This window comes from Plectrocnemia conspersa, unplaced genomic scaffold, assembly GCF_051122295.1.
Source record: "Plectrocnemia conspersa isolate PC_06_02 unplaced genomic scaffold, ASM5112229v1 ptg000010l, whole genome shotgun sequence".
NCBI lineage: Eukaryota > Metazoa > Arthropoda > Insecta > Trichoptera > Polycentropodidae > Plectrocnemia > Plectrocnemia conspersa.
This window is the reverse complement of record NW_028277174.1, coordinates 17,217,227-17,240,070: the sequence shown is the minus strand read 5'-3', so window position 1 is coordinate 17,240,070 and position 22,844 is coordinate 17,217,227. Positions and strand designations below refer to the sequence as shown.

General features: G+C 28.0%; 1 protein-coding gene across 2 annotated transcripts in view; it reads right to left on the bottom strand.

The window, feature by feature from the left end:
* Window positions 1-873: 873 nt before the first annotated feature.
* thw (chitin-binding domain protein thawb) overlaps window positions 874-22,844 on the bottom strand; it is a 54,686-nt gene continuing 32,715 nt past the window's right edge. For both annotated transcript variants that reach the window (XM_088195160.1, XM_088195161.1), the window contains exons 3-6: window positions 12,740-12,783; window positions 6,221-6,392; window positions 5,713-5,828; window positions 874-5,650 (exon numbers count right to left, since the gene is read on the bottom strand). In XM_088195160.1, the coding sequence (XP_088051286.1) occupies window positions 1,460-5,650; window positions 5,713-5,828; window positions 6,221-6,392; window positions 12,740-12,783 (4,523 nt within the window). In that variant the 3' untranslated portion in view covers window positions 874-1,459. The remainder of the gene's footprint in view (window positions 5,651-5,712; window positions 5,829-6,220; window positions 6,393-12,739; window positions 12,784-22,844) is intronic.

Below are 22,844 nucleotides of genomic sequence, written 5' to 3'. Positions count from 1 at the left end.
TTTTTTATTCAACTTAAAAAATAAATAAAAAATATTTTTTTAAACATTGTCAGGTGTCTCCTATTATAAAAACATATTGTTACTATTTTTATGTTTTGTTTATTACCATTACTTGTACATAAACAATAGTTAAATAATTTTATTTAAACATGTTAAAAAATAATTCAATAATATCAATATTAAAAGCATTGTTTTTCAATATATACTATAAAACAAAAAATGTCTGTCTTGCTGTTCGTTTGGCTGTCACAAGAATTCCTCCCAAACGGTTAACAGTAGTGATGTGACATTTGCATATGTCATTTAAGCTACTATTTCTAAGGCAACGGTGGTATTTTCAATTTTTAAATTCAAAGTTGAACTAAACAGTGACGTTCTGACGATCGAATACATGCTACTAAAAATTTACAACATACTAAAAATGTTGGTCTAAAAATATGTATTTTCGGTTGAAGTACATTTTTAGGTAAATAGCTTTGTTATAGTTAAAATTTGTAAAATTAAAAATTGTCGTTTTTGGTGCAAAAATAATCTACAAAAATTTCAAAACAAAAAATTATCTACAATATTATTGTAATTTTAAGTTATACTATTTTCTGTAAGATGGTGTTGTATACATAAATCTAGCCATTCATAGATGGCAAAAATGTTTAAAATTTGATTCTGAATGTATTTTTTTTCAATTTTTATTAATTTATTTTATATAGGAAATATTGATGAAAACACTCACACTATACCTAAGTACATTAATATTTTTAGGTTTGTACTTAAATTTTTTTTATAAATATAGTACTATTTGTTTCTAAATTCAATCAAATGTTACATATTGTATGAATAATTAACATTTTAATAATAATAATAAAAACAACAATATTCGAATTTTATTTTATTTATTTAATTAAACAACAAACATCCTATCACATCGAAAATCGTACATTCACTTCACAAATATGTTACAAGCATATCCAGATATACAATTACGTTTATATACAAAGGAAACTATGGCTCTTCGTTAATATATAATCTTCCACACGGATTACGATGCTTCTGAAACGTATACAATTAAATCTTATGATTAGCTACAATCGTTTAATTAAAAAAAAACACACACATTTTACATAACAAACTTCAATATTATATTACAGGTAACAAAAATTTGCTTAGCATTAAAAAAAATCTTAAAATTAGCTTAACAACTACAAGGAGTTTTGCTTACATATAATAATGATTTCAATATGAGACACAAGCGATACGGTTTAATACAATACAAATCAAAGTGATGCAACGAAATAAATTAATTCTAAATCGGATTGACAGTTAAAAAATGGCAAAATGGTAACATTTTTTTTATTGCACATTTTTAGTGTTTCAGACACAATATGTACATTTTAAAGATATGTATTAAGTATCGGTAATTTAAATATTCTTATATGGAAAATTGCTATTAAATACTTTTTCACTATCCCCATCGCGCTGCTAGAGAATAAAGAGACCTCAAAAGCTCCAAAGCCCTCGTATCTGATGGCACAGATTGATCTTCTAAAGAAACAGTACTACCCTTTTCACCGGAACTGTAAAAATCAGCACCGAACGTCTGCTGGCTGCGATTTATTGGCGTTTTAGTCGACTTGACTATATATTTTCTATTCCCTCTTCTGCCCATCCGAATTGTCACAATCGGTTCTGAAGATGTGCTTGACGATATTGAAGCAGTAGAAGGCTTTTCAGTCGTTGTCGTCGTCGTCGTTGTTGTAGTAGTAACTGTCGTAGTCGGCGCTGCAGTTGTAGTTGTAGGTATTTCAGTCGTTGTAGTTTCTATTACTTCAGGAAAAGTAGTCTGTTCTATATAAAAGCTTTTGCCTCTTCTTTCGCTGAATTTAATCAAATCTGGGTGTTTTGTATCGTCCGTGTCTATTATTTCATCGTCGTGTATTTCCGAAGAAGTTGTCTGCTCCACATATTGTCCTGTGATTTCTAAATTATCTGTAAATTGATTCTGAGAGACTGTTGTTTGGGTTTCTTCCGTTGGCAATCGAATAAGTGCATCTAATAGTGCCGTTCTTGAAGCTTCCAAAGTTTTATTATGATCATCATCGCAAGTCTGTATCAAAAGAAGGATTAATCTGCGCACTGTAGTATTCTTATCTGCTTGCTTCATAACATTCATCAATGTATTCGCACTAGAAGCATTTAAACCACCAAACATTTCTTTAGCTTTACTCATCATCGTTTGATCGATATCGGTGGCATTCAGTTTTTGCAATGACTCTATAGATGTATGCTTGAGCGATTTGCTTCCCCGGTCCTTTTTAACAGTTACAGGAGTCGGTTGATTATTCCTTTTGAATTGATCGAAGTATTCATTATCTAATAATAACGATAGAGATGGCAAATCTGGTTTTTTATCATCGGATGGCGACACAGTCGTATAATCTTCATATTGAATTGTACTTATTGGGGTTGTGTATGTTGAATATTGAGAAGTTTCTACCGTTGATGAATCGTAAGTTGGCTTGGGCGTTGTATTCCAATTTTTGATTCCGGAATTGGGGAAATATGTATTGGCACTCGGTTGTATAGTTTCACTGCTGAGATCTCCAGTCAATCCATCGTTTATAGTCATCGGATCTAAATACACTGTCGTTTGCCATAAATGAGCCAAAGCAGAGGAAGTTGACCATATGTTTTGAGTAACTGCAGAACTTGGAACCCTAGTTGTAGCTTTAACGTAATTTTCTGTCGTCGAAAGTTCGAAATTAGTTGTAGGCTCTTCAGTGCTTACTGTGCTCACACTTGCATCATCGATTGTTGTAGTTGTTATTGTGCTAGAATCTACTGTATAGCTCAAGCTTGTAGGCTTAGAAAGAATATCTTTAAGAGTCGGTAAAGATAAAATTTGTCCATTAGATGTTCTCACTGTAACAGTTGAATTTTCAGCTCCGGATTTATCTTCTTTAAAATCATTATCATTCTTGTTCTGACTTTGATTCTTAATATTCTTTCCTCTCCTTCCTAATTGATTCTTTGATGATATAAAAGATTGACTGTGAGCTCTTTGAAGTTGTTCATCGTTATCATTAATGGTTGTATGATCGCTCTTATAAATATCACTATCTGTGTTATATATTTGATATTTAGGCGTTACTGTTTCCTTTAATATAGATTCCGTTGTATATTCATTCTCAGTTCTGTTGATAACTGCCAAATCATTTAAATCTTCAGGTACGAACGAGTTCAATACTGACATTTCAACTGAATCTAATTTATTGTTTTGTGGTGGTAGCAAATCAAACGATGGAGTATTATCATTGACGGAGGCAGTTGTAACTCTTGTTGAAATTATATCTCCCCAATGTAAAGGCACTGCTTGAATCTCTGAAAATGAATCTTGCGTGGTACTAATTGAAGCTGAATTATTTAGTTTAACGCCTGCTCCATAAGGAGACTTTTCAGCAGAATTATTTTGGAATCCACCATATTTTGGCAAGGGTTCATCGTCCGATTGAATAGGGAAGTAGCTAGTATCTACGTCAAACTCTTCGCTTTTAGTTGAATTATCAACATCTGGAGTGAAAACTTGCGGAAGCTTCTCATTTCCAAAAATTAAACCACCGTTTATTTCTTCCGCAACTGGATTGCTTGATGTGGTTTTTAGTTCGTTTTGTGGAGTATCAAATCTACCTTGAGTTATAAATCTTGATCCTGGAGTTCTATCAGCACTTTGTTGATAAGATACAGTCGTTTGAGTATTGTCTTCGAATGTAGTCTTCTTCGAGTCATACGTTGTTTCGAAAGTTGGATTTGATACTAACTTTGATGAAGTTTTTGATACGTCTGAAAAATCCAGAACTTCATCTTCTTCTTTAGTAACGGAAGCAAAGTCATTAGCGAGTGTCGTATCTTCTATGAAACTGCTCTTTGTTGTCGGTATCTCTACGTAAGGTGTTGGTTCTGTTGGTCTTATTTCTGATAATACTTTTCTAAACGTTTCTGGATCTTGTAAATAAGCCGATAAAGCATGAGTGAAAACTTGGGCTAATTCTCTTATTTGCGGTGAAGAAGATAATGGTCCTTGACTTTGCTGCAAATCAAGATCATTACTAACGTCTTCTTCCAGTGGAGTTTCTTCAAAGTCCTCTTCTTCATCTTCTTCTGTAGTATTCTTGAAAAGATTTGAGTATTTATCTAACGTATGTTTGCTAAGCAGTAATTGTTTGTTATCTTCAGTGATTATTTCAGGCAAAGTTGCTTCTTCTGGTTGTTCTTCTGTTGCAGTAGTTGGAGCTGGCGTAGATACTAGATTATCAACAGCTGTTGCAAAGTATATAGCCAATGAATGTAACGTATTTGGTCCGGCCGATGGTGGTACTAGCAATCCAGGTCTTTTTCCAAAGAATTTATCAGATTCAGTCGTAGGCTCTGAATCGAATACTTCTAATTCCTCCAATGTTTTTAACATATCAATTGCATGCTCTGATACAGCCGGTTCATTAACGTAAGCCGTTGGTGAAATAGTGGTAGATGGTTCTTCAATAGTTGGCAATGTAGATGTATATGGCCTGTAAGTAGTGGTGGTGAAGGTAGATTTGGGTATAACGGTTGGAACGGTTGGAGTATATACGTTATTATTTTTAGTCTTGTCTACTAACGAGTAGCTGTTTCGAATTGACGTTTTATTAGGAATCAATGTTTCGTCGACCTTTTGTGAAGAGAATGCCTTGCCTCTTCTTAATGTCGTATGATTAGTGGTTATTTTGAAATGATTATGAGGAGCTGATGTAGTCGGAAATTGGCTGTATTGCACAAAGCTAAAAGGGTAGTTTTGCTTTTCTGTCGATTGTGGAGGAGCTTCGGTTGTCCTGAAACTGCTGCTGAAGATATGCGAAGACGTGACTGGTGCTTTAGTCGTTGAAGTGGATTGAGAAACGCTTCTGGTTACTTCCACGTAGTTTTTGGTGCCTGGAACATAGCTTGTTGTATAGGTGGGTCTTGTAGTTTTAGGTTGCGTAAATGTTGATGATTGAACCGTAGATCTTCCTCTGTTATCTATGTTAGTAGAAAATTGGAAGAAATTATTTTTGCCTCTATTGCTAGCGAATGACGCAGACTCTTCCGCGATTTGCGTTTCTTTAATATTTCTACTCGGTTGAGTAGAGCTTCTGTATACTGTCGAATCTGTATAATCAACCATTGATCTTCTCGTAGCAGAAAATTTAGCGTTATTATTATCACTATGCATTTCAAAATTTGAGCGATGTCTAGCTTGGCCGTTCTGAGATTTTTTCGAATTCTGTTTTCTCTCCTTGTTTTGATTGTTTATTTCAGCTGGAGCTCCTGATTGTGCCACGCTCGTGAAACTAGCTTCTGCTTTGTACTCATTGCTACTTTGTATACCAGATAAGTGATTGTTATGGATCCTTTTTTGCGAGGTTATAACATCATAGTTTTTAGTGTTAGTTGGCTGTCTGTTTGCTCTGTCTCTCTTCCTTTGATCTTCAGCTAAATGCTCAGCGCTCTCTTCGTAAAGCTCCGGTGATCCATTGCAATCCACCTTGAACCACCAGTCACAAATAAGATGGGACTGCCGGAAGATGGTTCCGTTTGGACACAAAAATGAGATTTTTCGTCCGCCGTCGCAAATATGAAACACCTGAAAAATTTAAAACAATATATTAGTAATGTAAAATATATTAAATATATAAAATGACAAACCTGGCAATTGGTTTCCAAATCAGCATAATAACCAGTCGGCACTTTCTTGCAGTTGAATCCCGTGTTTGGTATTGAAGGATAAACTGGGAAATCAATTCCGGGTCTTCCCATCACACCTAAAAAAAAGGTACATTATTTTAATGATTACTGTTCACTTTGTATGTGCTAATTGGCGTTATTGTAAAATTTAGCATATTAAGTGTGTAATGAGTATGAGAAAAGGAACGCGTTTTGATTAACGATACATATCTTTAAGATCATATCAAAATGTAAACTGTGAACGCGAGACAAAGAAAGGTCTATTGCGATAGTTTGTGGATGTGTGAATTTTGTTTATAGAAATACAAACATATAATTATAAATATATTCTTAAATAATTAATGCATATGCTTAGTACTATAAAAATATGTTGATTTTAATAAACTTAATAATATTAAGAACACCTTTTGTGTTTAAAAAATATTTTGCCAACAAAATATACTAACAATACATAAATACTAATGTATACCTTGATATGTATGGTATTCCACATTTGCATCAGGATTCAGCGTTGTTTTAGAAATCGGACTATTTGGGTCACCCAGAGCGTCTACGGACATATCTTCAAATTTGGCAGCACCGACAGCATCAGCAATTTGCAATAAAGCCTGAGGTGTGGGTTTGACTGGTACGCGAAGATCCTGAAAAGTAATTTAATAAAAATGTTGAGTACATGGAAAAGCGCGTGAATAATTGCAAGTGTGACTTTCATGAGATTGTATTATATTACGTGTTCACGTTACATCACAATGAGGTGAAAAGGAGTACACTTTTTCTGCGTAACGATTTTTACAACTCACGTGGGAAAGGCTAGATTTCGAACGATGCGAATAGACATCGTTATGTCGGGTGTATCCCATGAAATGGTTGTTAAAGAATCAAACGGCATATTTATGTTATTCGAGAATTTTAAACCCTACGACTTTTTATTATATGAATAATAAAATATCTTTAAAACATTTTGCGAAGTAATTTTGACCTCACATAGCACCACCTAACACATTTTAAATACTATGGCATTATTGTCTGCTTAAATAAGATAGCATTTTAGTATAATAAAAACATATTGTTTGAAGCATAATAAAATCTTTTCTTAATTAACTGTTATATGTAAAAGTATTCATATATCATACTGTGGTATTTACATTTATTTTTATTTTTATATTGTAATAAATACTTCGTAACCCATTTTTTATATAATTTAAATATATTCTTTAATTTAGGTGGAAAATACGTGTATCACAAATCGCTTGCAATAATTAAACGGTTTAATTCTATTGTTCCTCATGATCTACCTTAGCAAATATAAAAAATTATGCTGATTATATCATTCAGTAATAAAAGTTTTTCATGCCTCATTGTTATAATGCATTCGCATATTTGTCGCGATCATTGTCATCGCCTTTTGAGGATCAAAAAAGTATCATAATCTAATATTAGTTCCGCGTTATATTGAAAATACATTACATACAAAATCAAGGACGACTTATTGAAAAAAACTTGTGTACAAACGTTAATGAATATATTTAACAACGAAACTTGACTTCTAATTTTAAACTGACATTTGCTAATGTCATATATTGACATTCCTGTACTGTGAATAATGTATCATTTCTTATGCTAATATGTAAATATATAATTTTAAAGTAACAATATGCCATTATGGCGTATAAAAATAAATGTCTCTATTGCAGAGCTGATTTTTTATTATTATTTTATAGTATTTTTATATGAAATCGTGCTTTTATATGCGAATCATCGCTGTTTTGAAATTTACGTAAAACAATACGACAAGTATATGTAAGACAATATTGACATAACCAAATGAACTATTCGATGACCTCTATGATCACGACAAATTGTATAATACATTATGAAAGTGGGCCTATAATATATCAGATCGATGAAATATGAATCTTCTAGTGTAAGCAATGACTTGCAAGTATTAATATTTTATTATATAAAAGATAAAATATATGCTAATAAATATAATAATTAAATTGTGAAGCATATATCATATAATATTCAGAATCAATATCAAACTTTATAAGTAATTTAATTGCCTAACACAGATTTATAATAGTCCTACATTATCAAAGAATATTTGCATAAATTTGTTTTAAGCATTTTTATTTACAAATAAAATAAATATGATATTTTCTTTAAAAAAATATGTACTCTAATATTGGAAATTAAGATATATATAGCAAGTCAAAAATAAATTTTCCAATCATATTTAATACCAAAAAATTTGATTGAATTGTAAAAGGAACTGATTTTAAAAAGTTAAAAATTAGAAACAGCAAGTCTCATAACTTACTAATGAAAATTAAATTGATATTAATAAAACGACAGTTAAAAAATCATTAACTTAGTACTAAATACACTTAATTTATCAACACCTATGTATAAGACCTGAAAAATAACTTTCTGTAGAACCTTTTTAACTACACTTAGAACATCAGTATGTAAATAAATCAAGCTGACGTAAAAGTTGTTCAAAAACTGGACACGGACCCTACGCTTCCTTCAAGTTATAGACCTATAAGTTTACTGTCCGTCACGAGTAAAATCTACAAAAAAATAATTTTAAATATAGTACTAAAATATGTTATTAATAATACCTTGCCTAATGAGAAATTTGACTTCAGATATTCTCAATCCGCCATGGATCAACTACGTTGAGTTGTGAAATAAATGGAGGAGTGTTTTATCGCTGACGATAAAGCCATTTTATTTTTTTATAAAAATCTCCATCGAACAGTAGATCATCAAAACAAAATAAAAATTATTGAAAAACGGTTTGACAAATAGCTAATCATTCCAAATCCTACTAAAGTGTTGCAGTAATGCTTTCTCATAAAAGGTAAAAAGCTTTTACTGTCCAAAAAGTTAAAATGTATAACAATTTTCTAACAAACTTTCGTGAAATCACATATAAGCAAACTATTACTAAAAACTAAAACAACCAGAGCTATTCCCTCTTTTTTGCCAAAAAAGTAAATTAAATATCAAAAACAAATTACTTTAAATATATAATAATAGCTGCATTTCTTACACTTCTCCGGTTTGAAGAATCATAATTAATACCCAATAATAATAAAAATATACGAGGAATAACAATAAATAATAATGTTTATTTTTAATACTATTAATAGAAAAATGAACTACTAGTTAAAATTAAAATAAAAAAAATTAAATTTAATACAAAACAATAAACATTATTAATTTAATAAATATATTTTTCCACATATTATTAAAAATAAAAAACATAAAAATTGGATGTCTCTGATATTGCTTTTCTAGACGATAAATAAAAAAAAACAAATAAATGATTAAGCTAAGTTTACCAAAATTTATCAAAAATCAACAAATTTATAAAACCCCGCGATTAATGCCATAATAACATGTCTGAATATACAATTCTTGTTCGCAATATTTTTCATACTTATTATTTAATTGCACCACGAGAGAACACGTTACATTTCACAAACCGAGAACAAATACCGGATCTCCACTAAATACCTGGTCTTTGCTCCGGTATCACTCAAAGCTGCCTCCTGTCAAATTGCCCAATCATCGAATCACTTTCATGTTTCGATATTTTGTAATCAACCATTTTCTCAGGATATAATGAAACCGTGTAGTTTTAAAAGACTTCTAGGGTTCATAAATCTCGATATAAGATGGACAATTAACAAGGGTCATGCAGAGAAGGTGCACAAAGTGACCTTTCTCTATTTCAATTTCAAAACGAATCGTTTGAAGTCTCTGCAGAAATTTTTGCATAATATTTCGTGGCACGGAAAATAAATACACGACATTACCTGCTAGGTGTATAATTGAAACCAAGCTCGAGCAAGAATGGTCAAAAACCAAGAATTTCTAACAACATACTATTATATATTATGCGTATTATAGACGACTTGAAGTAAAACATGAAGTTAACATTGAACCGTAAAAATCATGGACTACGCCCTTGTATTGCGACAAAAGCTCTCTTATTGTGCATTGAAATAATATTTAGTGTATGTGTGTGGGAAAATATGCTACTAAACCGCGAAATCGTAAAAAATATAATAACGCGAAAAACCTAGGGTTAAAATTATTAGAATATATTTTTATTTTTAAATAGATTAATAATTTTCTTAGTATATATATTTACAATAATAAATATATATTGTATTTGATAATAAGCATACTATATTGGTTTTTAAGATATTCATAATACAAACAAAATAGTGTAAGACATTTACAGATACACAATGTTTGTAATCATTACACATAAATGTCAATAAATAATTGTCAAAAAATATACCAAAATCATTTAGACAATAAACAATTCTTATTATAATACATATATTTTTATACTCCCGACTACTAGGCTTCATTTATATAGTTAACATTATTATAGTGTGTTTAATTTAATTAAATTATAGTCCTATCTCTATCTTATTATAAGCTTATGTTAAATAAAAAAGTAGTCATAAAATTTTAATTAGCTAATAATTGTGTATATTATATATTTATATTAAAAATGTTGTTTATTAAAAAATATTACAAGCTTTATACTATGTCGCAATATTAAAATTAATAAAAAAAACAGTATTTATATAAAAATATTATACATGTATATATTACATTATTAAAGTGCAAACTTGTTTATCTAATTCACTAAATGCTTAATGAGTTTGTGGCTTAATTTTAATTTGAGAACTTAAAATGTATAATATTTAACTAATATTTTAATTTAACTAAGTAATTCAGTTAAACATTTTTAGAGCTTGTTTTTAAATTAGTATTTATATCCACGTTAACGTTACATTTAAATTATTATTTCACTATTTTTAACCCAAACTGTAACCAGCGCTTCGTAATAATCATTTTTGCGTCATATATTATACACTTTTACTAAAAACTGATATAATACATTTCTTGAGAAACGTTTCGAATTATCACTAATAAATAAGTCAATATAATAGCTGCGTCTCTATTTTGTATAATTTAATAATTTATTAATTGGAAAGTCCAATTTTATTGCTATATATTATTGTCTTTTTATTGCTATAAAGCGCATCATTAGCTTTGAGGCATACTTAAGATGATATACTAGTTTAAATTTAAACACTATCTCGATTATTTCATATCACGATTAAAATCTATAGGACATCCTCAAGCGTTAAAGTCAATGATAAGCACAAAATATTATATTATAAAGAGTGCCGCAATAAAAATGCAAAAAAATACTTTCACCTTACTCGCCCATAGATTCCATAGCGATCTAAAACATTATGATTTATGACCCGAGTATCATGATATACACTCGGAAAAATCTTTATCTATACCGACGCGAAAGTATTTATTGAAATGTATACTACAATATGTACGTATGTACAAAACACAGTTCACGTTTGTTGTAATAAATTTTGCCATCTGACATAGATTTAGTTAAATTTATTACGAAACATACCATCCGATAAGTGGATAACGATCGGGGATAATTCATAAATGTATAAATGGTGTTGCGGCCGTTTTGAGCTTTCTATAAAATCACAGTGCTACCTGAATTTGAATCAGGCATGAAATTGTGATCGATTGGTAGCACAAAGGTGCCGATTCATAGAATAAACATGAACGATAATGGGGCGTGACGAGAAATGGGTATATTGTGGAAAATATGCATGTAAAGGCGCTTCAACGAAAGTAACATGTTTTTATGTAACATCTATTTAATACATGCTTTCTTTACAAAAATAATATCAACTTTTACTGAATTTAATCAATAAAAATCTGTATAAATTTACCTTTTTGTCTCAAATAATTCTTAATGTATTAATATTTATTTAAAATAAGAATAATTACGGAAACATTTTAACATTCAAAAAGTGCAAAAATCTATATCTTGCTATAAGAAGTATAAAAGTATTATTCCAATAATCAAAAGATTTAAAAACAAAATTTTATTTATTAAAAATTAATTCAGGAAATAAATATTTACCGTAAATCTAACTAAAATCGTCGTGGTAATGTTTTGTCGTGGAAGTAATTAGACTGCCATCAACTGATTACAATTATAATGTATAAGCCAAGATGTTAATAATAAATATATTTAGCTACAGATTCCAAAAAAATTGAGATTTTACATTGATAAAACGATTTGAAGAATTAAAGTGTACTTATTTTTCGATAAAGCAAACTTAATATTAAAAATAAATTCATAGTTTATAGTTAATAATGGGGCGTGACGAGAAACCAAAAAACTTCTAGCCTAGCAAAATATTTTTCTAATTATCTATTGCTCGTCTGCTACTAAAATATTATATCATGACTTAAAAACACATTAAAAATAATATAGATAAAACATTTTAAAATTCTGTATTGTCAAAATTGTATAAGTGAAACTACAATTATTTTTTCTTCAAAAAAGATGTTCAGGTAAAAAGTAAAAATAATTATCATTGGATGTATTTAAAAGTCAATTAAAATTATTATTGCTATCATGTTATAATATTTACATATTATCATCCTTGAAAAAACCCACTATAATAAAGCTTGACCGTCAATTCTTTCGCTTTATCTTAACAAACAACGGAACCAAATGTGAGAATCGTTCCAAGGCGCCATCGGCAATTAATTATAGAGTTAAACATCATACTCTTAGCCGAAAAAAAATAATGGCACTTTGTTGCGAGGAGGTCATATTCAATTATAGTCAAATGCATACATAGCATATTTTATTTTTTATATAAAATATTAATGGTGAAAAAACGAGATCAAAAACGCCGAATAATAGTGCACTTTACGAGGAAGCGTTACACAATAGAACAATTAAATTTGTTGGAAAATACATTGGTAAAAATTTCAATGATAGTGTATTATATAATAATGATGTTTAATGTTTATGTACAATAGTGATTGCTCAATCTTGAAATCGATTTGTGTGAATTAAGTAATGTACAAATCGAAAGTGTAATATTAAAATACTTACGTGTCTTCTGGCCGCTTCTGCCGTGTGAATCACCAAAATAAAACCTGAAACAAATAAAATATTATTATATCGTAAATAATATAATTTAATAATAAATAAATTTTATTGAAATATATATCACTTTTATAACATTGAAAATTAAATTAAAAACATTACGTAAATGCCAATTCACTACTAATAAAAATAATATTTTCCAAAACTTAATAAAACTAATTTGAAACAGACATTTTACTTTTCAAGACTTTTAGGTTCTTGATAGTATTTAATTTATTTATAATTCATTGCTAAAACTTTAGTTAATATCCTGTCATAAAAAACAAGCTTAACTTATGTATAACTCAGAAAAACGACATAATAAAAATGGAAATTAATGGAAATATATATCAAGATCCTTATATAATGGCAGAAAAGATGAATACATATTACATTGAGAGCATAGAAGAAATTGTAAATTCAATACCAAGGATTAGTAATTTAGTACAATATAATAATAAAACATTAATTGTAAAATTTAGTAAATTTAAATCAGTATCATTAGATGAAATTCATAACATAATATGTAAATTTAAAAAAGGAACTAGTACTGATGAACTAGATATAAATATAATTAAAGAAACATGGGAAATAATAGGAACTAAATTAAATTATTTAATAAATAAAGCACTCTCATTAGGAGAAATGCCTGAAAATTTAAAGATTGCTACTATTGTACCTATACCTAAAATAAAAAATAGTAAAAAAGTTGAAGAAATGAGACCAATCAACATGCTACCGTGTATAGAAAAAATAATAGAAGAAGTAGTAATCAAACAATTAAAGGAATTTATTACTTCTCAAAACATAATATGTGAACAACAATCGGGATTCAGAGAAAAGCATTCCACTGAAACTGCATTACAAGTAGTGATAAATGATTGGCTGTTGGCTAAGGATACAAACAAAATCATTGGAGCAGTTTTCTTGGATTTCAAGAGAGCCTTCGAAACAATAGACAGAGAAATAATGTTGAAGAAATTGGAGAGTATAGGTATAAGTGATATAGTTTTGAGATGGTTTAATAATTACTTATATAAAAGAAAACAAAAAGTTAAGATAAATAATGTATGTTCTGAAGAGAGGTTAGTGTATTATGGAGTACCACAAGGGTCTAAATTGGGACCATTGTTGTTTGTTTTATATATAAATGATATAGTTAATAACGTAAAAAAATGTAAAGTTCATCTATTTGCGGATGACACATTGATCTATTGCATGGGTGATAACATTGAAGAAGTTGTGAGTAATTTGAATGATGAATTAGGTGTGTTAGAGATATGGTTAAAGAATAATGTACTTAAATTAAATGAGAATAAAACTAAATGTATGTTTATTAATTATAAAAATGTGTTAGATGATAGTACCAAAATAGTAATAAATAACTCTAATATAGAAATAGTGGATAATATAAAATATTTAGGAGTAATTGTTGATACAAAATTAAACTTTAAAGAACATTGTAATTACATATTAAAAAAAATTAGTAGAAAAATAGGTTTATTATCTAGATTAAGAAATATATTAAGTATAAATACAAAAAAATTAATTTACAATAGTATAATATTGCCCCATTTTAATTATTGTGCAACACTTTTAAATATGTTGAATAAATTAGATAAACAAATGTTGCAAAAATTACAAAATAGGGCAATGAGAGTAATCTTAAATAAAAATAGATTAACTAATTGTAAAAGTATGATTGATAGATTAGAATGGTTGAATGTTCAAGAAATATTGAGTATGAATGTATTAGTATTTATATATAAGTTAGAAAATAATATGTTACCACACTATTTTAATAAGTATTTAATAAGAAATAAAGATGTACATAAATATAATACTAGAAATAAAGAAAATTTAAAAATAATTAAGTATAAGAAAACGAGTACGGCTAGGGGAATTATGTACGGAGGTTTTAATTTATATAATAGTCTTCCAAGAGAAATCCGAAACAGCAAAAATATAACGGGTTTTATAAATGGAATAAAAAAACACCTTCGTACATATAGAAATAAAATATTATAATATTAAGTCTTTATTATTGTATATTTTTTCTTTCTGTTATGTATTTTTTATATATTTTTATATATGTTTACTAAATTTGTTAGATGTAAAGATTAGCTATTAAGCTAAATAAATTTATAAAATAAAATAAATAATAATAAAACCTAGACGTTGCGTGAGTGTAATGTTTAGTTTTAATTTTATAATAATTAATCGCAAATATCTTAATAATATTTATGACTAAAAGTTTTAAATTAGATGAAAACCCATAATAGAAGAAAATTAAACTATGATTATTAATTCATTGTTTTTCAATTAAAAGCATTTAAATTTCTAAGTAAACATTTTTATTTAATAACAGTAATAATAGATCATCACAGTATAAATTAATATAGTCTGATTTAAAATATTATTAATTTCGTCAAAAAATACTACGTATATTTTATTTATATATAATAAGTAAGAAATCTATATAAATTATTTAATTAAATATTTATAGTAAAGTGTTTTCAAATTTAATCTTAAAAAACAATGCAAATAGCTAATACACACACAGTAATTAAATAATAAAAATAACTATCAAAAAAATTGATATCTTTTTACGTAAAAAAATACTACTATCATATTTTTTATTTAATTCAATTTGTACAACAATATCATAATTAATCAAAAAAATAATAACGAAGCTTATTTTAATGCGTGTTTTAAAAAATAAAATTAAAAGCTTTACACACACAAAGATGTTTTCGGCCATAGCTATGAGGAGTTGGAAAAACGCCTATCACATCGACAAATATAAATTTCAGTGAATAAGAATAACTCCATTTATTCATCTCACATTAAGAAGGCTTCTAGATTAGTAATTTTTACTAACAACAAAAATCACTACTATAATAACAACATCCATCAGATTTTTATTCGTATCCAATGTACGGATATTCAAATTAAATTGTTGCGAAAGTCAACCGCATGAAAGGCAAGTGGGTATTGTTTTCGATGAAAGTCTTCCGCACAATTCTCACAAGCGACCAGATGTCAATCGGTGCTAAATGCACAATCACGAACCACCTTCGCACAACAACATTAGCTGGTGGCTCTTCTTCTTCGACTTCGACTACTTCTACCAACTCGGAAGTGTGCGGTTGCTTCACCCTGATGAGCTGTATAATGTCCGTTGTCTGAAAATGTATCGCTCATTGTATGTTGGAAACCCATTAATTTGTTTAACGAACTCGGTACAACATAAACTAGAGAATAAGACTTTATGGCGTAGTTACTCGCGTGGTTATTTTGAGCTCTGATTGACTATGTGTAACTTCAAGATGTATTATATAAGCATTACTTAAATAAAATAATAAATAAATTAATAAATTAAAAATTGAATGAAAAAGTTTCATTGTTTTATATTATTTTTCATCAGATTTATAATAATTCGCTTGCTGTAATAAAAAAATATAAGTGAAAAGTGAGCAAAAATAAATTGATTATATTGTCACAAATATGATTCTAAAGTATTATTATATTATGTGCTACTTATGATACAATATGTTAATGTGATATATCATCTCATATGTATAATTTTTATAACATTGATCAAAGTTAATATTATGCAATCAAACCTACATTACAAACTGCATAAGAAATATCAATCGATAAAAGCTCACGTTCAATACGCAACCCATAAATCATGAAATTGATGCGCCGTACACATCAATCAGCGCGGATCATTATCGCAAAATGTTGACGATCGCTGTTTACACGTTTTCCAACCTATTGACCCGCGCTTTCGAGGAAGCTGCTCATTCTCAGCAGGCAAACACTACCTGATTTCATCGTTCCATCTTCCAATTACACGGCAAACGCCCACGCGGTATTCCCCATGAAAATTTATACAATGGCACGATTCTAGATTAGACAGTCAAGATTTTGTATATTTTCTAAACAACCACAAAAAATGTAATATACACATAATGTATACACAGCAAACGATGCGCTGGTTCTGATACGGCACTGATCATTACGATCCGCCCATTTGATCATCATCGCATTGTCTTCTGATTTTAACCGATCACGGTTATTTTCTTACGGAGAAAGTGACGATTTAACTGCACCGTCGAATATTTGCATAAGGCTCTCGTTGGGAAGAAGAGATAAATCCTGTATTCTAATATGGCCACGGGAGACAAATCTATTCCATGTGAATGAGACGATTGAGTCACGTAATTGGCAAAGAAAGTTCATACTCAACGTGCCACAGATTCAATCGCCGTGAATTGCACCGTGTATGATCATATTGCAATATTCTCACGCTCCAAAATACATAGCGCATAATTTTTTTTATATTGAATATGAAAAATATTGGAAAAAGTGATAATCGATAGATTGTATTATTACTTCTGCGTTGAAAACTAGGGTAATTAATAATTAGTTTCCTCTCACTCATATATCATATATGTACATATATACATATATACATATATAAATATATATGACAGTAATTTTAATATTCCTTCCATAATGTTAATAAAAAACAATATTATAAATACAGTTATTAAAATTATGTATATGCAATGCCTTTATATTAAAATGTTTAACCTTTTACTATCTACTCTCATTGCTTTATAAATCATTTTTAATAATATTTTTTATCTGCTCCATTGAGCATATGTAATATAATTGCGCAAGATCTAGAGAAGAAATGTGATAACATTATACTTTTTTGTATTTACATTTTATTTATTTCTCGTCATAAAAAGTATATTTACTTTTATACTATTTTTTCTTTATATTAATTTTTAGTTATCCATATATTAATTTTCAGTTATTTATAATAATTTTTCAATATAGTACACAAGTAACTGTCTAAAAATATTTATAATTGAACATATACATATATCATTTATTATCATATAAAAACAGTACATCGCAAGTCTCGCTCTCTTCTAAGAATATACAAAATTTATTTTCTCATTCTAAGTATTCTTATATAACATATTTCTAGAAAACATTATATCCATCCAATGATTACATCGTTATGTATTCTCCATATATGTTAAATAGATCTTAGAAAAATGCAATAATATAAAACTATTTTCAACGCCAGTTTTGATATGAATGGATTTTTAAATATTTTAAAACAATAAATATAAATAAATTTCATAACCATTAAAAAATACATTAATGAATACAAACATACCGTCTATGGTTCTATTTAACAAATTAATTTAAGAAATATGTTCTTAGAATATAAAAAAAGTATTGTAATGCACACAAAATAAATGTGTATGTCTACCATCCAAGCCAAAGCAAAATTATACAAATACTGAATACAAATCTAAAAAGAAACTCCACAATTATTTTTGAGAACCAGTCAAAAAGTTTTTTGGTTAAACTGATAAAAGATAAGTCTGTAAAAAACAGATTTATTTCCTTCGTAAAAAATTGATAGCAAAAGATATCGATATATTAACATCTATACCATTAAGAAATACTTATGTTTTTGCACAATGCATTTCGATAATATATTTATTATATCTTACTTAAAACTGTGTTTATATCTTTTACAAATTAATTTATTACGATTGCGAATGAATCTCTCCATATAAGATGCGAGATGCGAGAGATTTCAACGCACGGGGAAATCCAAAACGCAACTCAACACAATATTCATAAATAAATATTAAAAAAAAATATTTCTATACAAATTTATATTTATTCACGTTCAACCTTCAGTGTGGGTGTTCTTAGAGTTCAAAAGTCGGCGATACACATTCGCCGTAATTGTACCGGAGATATACAAATAATTGTTTACATTTGTTTTCCGTCCGACGTAGTTAGGTGCAGTCAATAATTAGTAATACCACGATCTGGACCGCCTAATTAGACGTTAAATACGAAGAAAATCGAGCGGTAAACAATGAAAGTTGAACCTATTATATACACAACGTTACGCCTCTTAATTTCTTAATCAATGATCGCTGGTAACAATCGATTATCATACATATATATTTTCATTAAAATATCAAATAATCATGGTTTTCACACATGCTAATTTTACACAACATATCTATACAAAAACAATACGTCGTACGTTTCCCGAGCTTCAATTATGCAATGCGGAGATGTATCAAAGGAATGAATTAAGAAAATTAGCGGTTTATTATTATAAACGTAACTTTTGCGGTTTTCTAGCGTTATTTATACCTACCACAGTTTTGGTAAAATAAATTTAACAGCTAGCACTTTAAAAGTCAGTTATGTTATGAAAATAAAGTAAATCTTAGTTTAAAAGTAAAAAATAAACATATATATTAAATATTGCATGGTGTATTTATGAGATAACACTAGTATTATTATGTTTTCAGTACACATCGTTATATTCAAATGCCGCATATAACGTATAGTTCGAACACCAATAAGAGTTCAAGGAAAGTGAACGTCTTATTATGTACAATTTAGTATCCTCTTCTATTAAGTTCACGTCCATAGCTTGAAATAAAATAGCTTCGAGTGATGTATAATAATTATACAATACATCATTAGCATCTAACAAACGGTATTTTTATAAATAAGATTACTTAATATTAATAATTATTACCTAAGGCAAAAACATATAAACTGACTTAAACGTAGTTTTGAGATACTTATAAATTTATTTTTTAAATAAAAGAAATCTCATATGCGACTACAAAATTGTAGTTAGTTTATACAAACTACACCTGAGTAAATATGTATATAATATATAACGTTTAATTTTAGGTAAAATAATCTCATAATTTAATAATATACCATATTATATTAAAAACAGTTAATATATGTTTTAGTTAAATAAGATTTAATGTAAATAAATTTACATGTCAAAAAAAATATATTTTCATGAAATATAAATAAGTTTCGAAGGAAAAAATTACAAATATGCATAGTCAAATGTCAGAACACAGCTATGCTAAAAACATTGCAACTTTGTGGTTTAACACATACTTGCCATAAATAATATATTTTATTACATATCTATAATATAATATATATATTATACATTTTCAATTTTTTTAATTTAAGTTGTTTTCACCCTATTTTATATTATACATTGCCTTTAAAGTAAATTCATTACAACAATTGCAATGCCATATTTTTTTAACCATGACTGCAGTTAGAATTGTAGCTGTTATTTTACTAGGTTCTAGTTATTTTAAATGACGTAACTTTACCAAATAAAGGTAAATCGTTAAAAGTCATAGTAAATTAAATATGGAACTGAAATATTTTTTAGATATAACCCAGGCTTTAAACCCTGGATTACTACACAAAATTAAGACACTTCCGAATTAAACACAAAACCGTACAACATACATCAAGTGCTGTATTTGTTATATACGATAGATCTTTCTCAAATGAGCTTAGCACGAATTGCCACATTTGCCGACGACACTACAATAATGTCGTCTGATACTGACCCAAAAATAGCATCAAGGAGATTGCAAGATCATGCTTGGCTTTTTAAATTGCGAATCAGAGCTAATGAAACTACAACAATCCATGTTCATTTACACTAAACAAAGATACTTGTTCTGCGGTATTCCTTAACGGGAATTGAATACCACAAGGAAACTTCTTCAGATTTATGAGCGGTGCTTCTTGGTTTTTGTTTAAAAATTAAATATTATGTAACTGTAACATTGTCAGTGTAAATTAACAATTTATAAGATAATCGAACAATATTTTAACATATATAAACTTACTACAATAAACTAGCATAATCTACTAGAAGATAATATTATAACTAAACGTAGACTTAAGCGTGTAAATATGTTGAAACTAAAAGATAAATTTTATGAACATAAGCAATATCATGACTACTAACAAGAGTACTACAAATTAACCTTTACTAAAATACTATTATATGCTACAAATAAGACTGTAATTTAACATTTTTTAATTACGTGTTATTTTTTTCTTTCTTAAGTGTCTAATTGCTGTGATAAAGGAAAAAAAGTATAAGAATTTATTATGATCCAAATAGATTGCATTATAATAAAAAAATATATATTTATATATAAGATACATAATTTTTATGTACGCTGTATATATTACAGTATACTAATAATATATTAAAACATCGTATTCGATATTACAAATTTTCTCTTTTTATATTACTAATAAGAACGTCATGCGATTGTTCGTTTATTATACAACAACAGCACCAACAACATAAGTATTGCTATTCAACGCTTTTTCAAAGCCTAATGAGGTTCTATTACGCACGATTTTCATAATAATCCAAAACACCACAGTACATATTAATATTAAATGGCCACACAGGTTATCATTATCCATCGCATGTGCCGAAGCCGAATTTCATAAGTGAAAGCCCTCTACCGCTCATGTATCGTCTTTTAATGAATTTTACGTGATCTCACCTAATACCCCCTAATATGCGTACTTAAAACGGCATTAAAAAGCACCAAACATGTATCGTTTTTGTACACTGTGCTAAATGGCGAAATTCCCTAGCACCATTGTTTTGCCGATGAATTATGCCGCTATGCAGAATCTTATCGGGAGATCTGTTGCACTAATCCTTTGAAACGGTTTTGGGCAAATAAGTAGAGTATTTTCATATTTCGACACGTTCTGGATAAAAGAATAATGATTCATACTCATATATTCGGAATAACCAGAAGTAACGCTCGGTTTAGCATAGCACCTTTTGTGAAGATATGAGTACAGAATTACGATATGACCCAGTTTTTAACCTCATAGTTAATATCGATTTAACAGAAAATAAAAATATCTTTGATATTAAATAAAAATATTGTACTCTTATTATTACAAAAATATTAGTAATTAGCTTATGTTTATGTTTTAATTTTATAACAAAATTATTAATAATAAATACATAAACCACCTATAATAATTTTATTACATCTGTATAAATGTATTATTATGCTGAACTTCAATAAAGTTTTGAGATATATATACAAACATAGATCCTAATTATGAGTTTTAAAAATAGAATAAGTAAAATTACAGTGGTGCATTGACTTACGAGTTAAATTCGTTCCGTGACGGAGCTCGTAACTCAAATTACTCGTATGTCAAATCAATTTTCCCCCATTGAAATAAAATGTAATGCCAATAATCCATTTTAATGGGAAAACGTGAAGTGGATTAATAGCAATTGCATTTGTAAATACATTCTACCTAAATAATTGATAATGTTTTTTATAAGTAATGAAAAATGTTTCTTTGCTCGTATGTTAACGATAAACTTGATCGTATCGTTGAAATCACTAGCTCTAATCAATTTCATTATTTTCTGAAATTTAGTTAAAAACATTTCCTTCATATTTCATATTTTGTATTCTAAATTTTATAATTTTTTGATTTTTATAAGACAATGTGAATTAATTTAATAATAAAAAATATAAACAAGAAATACTAGACGTAAAAAGACTATGGAAAATCTATTGCACAAAAAGGTAAACAATATATTTTAATAAAGAAACAAATATCTTTACTAGTTTAATTACTAATAATTATCTAACGCTCACGTGTAATAACAAAAATATTAAAATTATGCAATATTTTATATTATATCACATTCAATAACAAAAAAAAATGATATCAAAATCAATAATACAAATTAAATTAGCGCAATAATTTTCATGTATATATGTAAAATCATATATATAAAAAAAATATAATTATTTATATAATATTGATTTTTATGTTATTTTATAGCTTATTTATTACCTGACAGATTTAATTAAGTAAAAAGTTTTAATTCAAATAATTTATATTTATATTATATAAACTATAATATACCCATACATAGATTTGTATCACTCAACTAACAAAGCTATTTAAATACCTCAGAAAATTGTTAAAATAAACTACAATAAAAGTGCATGTAAAAATATTTAAAAGCACTTACAATACAAAAAACTTTACTTATGCATTAAATATCTTCATATAAATTATTTAATAAAAGCAACTTCTCACCATTAAGTTAATCGTAATTAATTTAACAATAACCTTTAATTAGCAAGTAAATAGAACAAAAAGT